The sequence below is a fragment of the Onychomys torridus genome, unplaced genomic scaffold (assembly GCF_903995425.1).
Source record: "Onychomys torridus unplaced genomic scaffold, mOncTor1.1, whole genome shotgun sequence".
NCBI lineage: Eukaryota > Metazoa > Chordata > Mammalia > Rodentia > Cricetidae > Onychomys > Onychomys torridus.
The window spans coordinates 71,875-73,780 of NW_023411298.1; the positions used below are offsets into that span (position 1 = coordinate 71,875).

Consider the following 1,906-nt stretch of genomic DNA (forward strand, 5'->3'; position numbering starts at 1 on the left):
AAGGATTCTGGAGGAATGAAAATGGATGGGCATGTTAAAATAAAATCCAGTATTCTCATTAAATTCAAGGAAACTATATGAGTAAAAACATAAAAAAATATTAAGGAAGAAAACTAAAGACATATTACCCATTGAGTGGATTATGAGCTTCCTGCAGCTGACTGCAGCTCAGTGGGTGTCATAGCTGCATTGTCCTCATAGACTCAGTGATGGAGCTTCACACACATTCTTACCAGGTCCTCACCTGTGTCTGATGTGCACATATCCTGTGATGATGAAGGTGAGAGTGAAGGGCATCAGGGTTCTTGGGTCTCTGACCCTGACTTACCTCCTTGTTGGCTCTAACTTGAATCCCACACAGTGCTCTCACCATGGTAAACATTGAGACTCTGTCCTGAGTTAGGGGTCCACAATTTCCAGTCCCTTTGGCTTTTACAGAAGCTGAGAGAACCACCTCTTCCCTTTGTGATGCTTTGCATTTTGTTCATATCAGAGTATATCATATATTTTTTAAAGTAACTCATAAAATTGCTGTGGAGATAGCACTGTGGTTCAAGTTCTCACCAAACATGAATTCTTGAGTGTAATCCATACTTCTAGTTCTCCATGAATACAATAAGCTGGATGTGGCACACTAGATGGAGACAGTGTCATCAGTGTGGATCACTGGCCAACCAGTATAATGAGTAGGTGACTTCTGGAGTCAGTGAAACATTTTGTCTCAAAAATATGGTGTAAGCTGCTAGAGAAAAACATATCATATCAACATGTACAGAAATATACTAATTCACAATTACTCAGGAAAATACACACACACACACACACACACACACACACACAGAGAGAGAGAGAGAGAGAGAGAGAGAGAGAGAGAGAGAGAGAGAGAGAGAGAGATTTGAATAAAAAAATTTGACACTTCCAGTATTACTACAGAGCATACCAGCAGAGAGAATCCTTGAGATGGTTACAGAGAAGCAGCCCAGACACAGAGGATTCCAACCCTCTATGCCTCTCTGAACAGGCTCTTCCATTGCCCAGATCTTTGTGTGAACCTAGCGCCTCCTGCTGGTCCTGATTACCCTGAAGGGAGGATTGTGTCTGAGCTCACAGTAGAATTGTATCACTGTGACTCTGGTACAGTAATACATGGCTGTGTCCTCAGAGCTCAGACTGTTCATTTGCAGGTACAGCGTGTTCTTGGCATTCTCCCTGGAGATGGTGAATCGGCCATTGACAGCATCGGCATACTTGATGTAACTACTACCACCACTAATGTATGCAACCCACTCCAGTCCTTTCCCTGGAGCCTGGCGGACCCAGTTCATGTCATAGCTACTGAAGGTGAATCCAGAGGCTGCACAGGAGAGTTTCAGGGACTTTCCAGGCTGCACTAAGCCTCCCCCAGACTCCACCAGCTGCACATCACACTGGGCACCTGCAAACAGAGAATTCTGTTCAGAAAACTGTCACAGAAGTCAAATTTTACCTTTCTTATGTCCACACAACACACAATATCTTCCCTCTTATAATTACCTTTTACAATAAGGACAAAGAAAAACCAGCTGAGCCTCAAGCCCATGGTGAGAGTTCTGTTTTCAGTGCAAATCACTGAGTGGCAGTATTTGGGAATCCAGGGCTGGGCTCCTCTGTCTGAGCTTCACCGTCAGGGTAGGGCTGGTTTTCATGAGCCCAGAGAAGCCTTATTTGCATATTGTCTGGCTATAGCAAGCACTGGAACTGGACCCAGGGAGAATTGCAGTGCTCAGAGGATATATAAGACATCAAAGACATTGATGACAGATATAGAAATAGCCACAGATTTGTAGTTCTCTATGGAACCCTCTCTTACTTCATTTAGTTATCTTTGTGCAGGTGCTCAGAACATGCTGTATTTTCACACTATTAT

The 1,906-nt window shown here is 43.5% G+C and overlaps 1 gene segment (V, D, J or C); it reads right to left on the reverse strand.

The window, feature by feature from the left end:
• Nucleotides 1-1,052: 1,052 nt before the first annotated feature.
• Nucleotides 1,053-1,618, reverse strand: LOC118575072. The segment is given in 2 exon segments: nucleotides 1,053-1,435; nucleotides 1,534-1,618. Coding segments are annotated over 2 exon segments (429 nt in total).
• Between the last annotated feature and the right edge of the window lie 288 nt (nucleotides 1,619-1,906).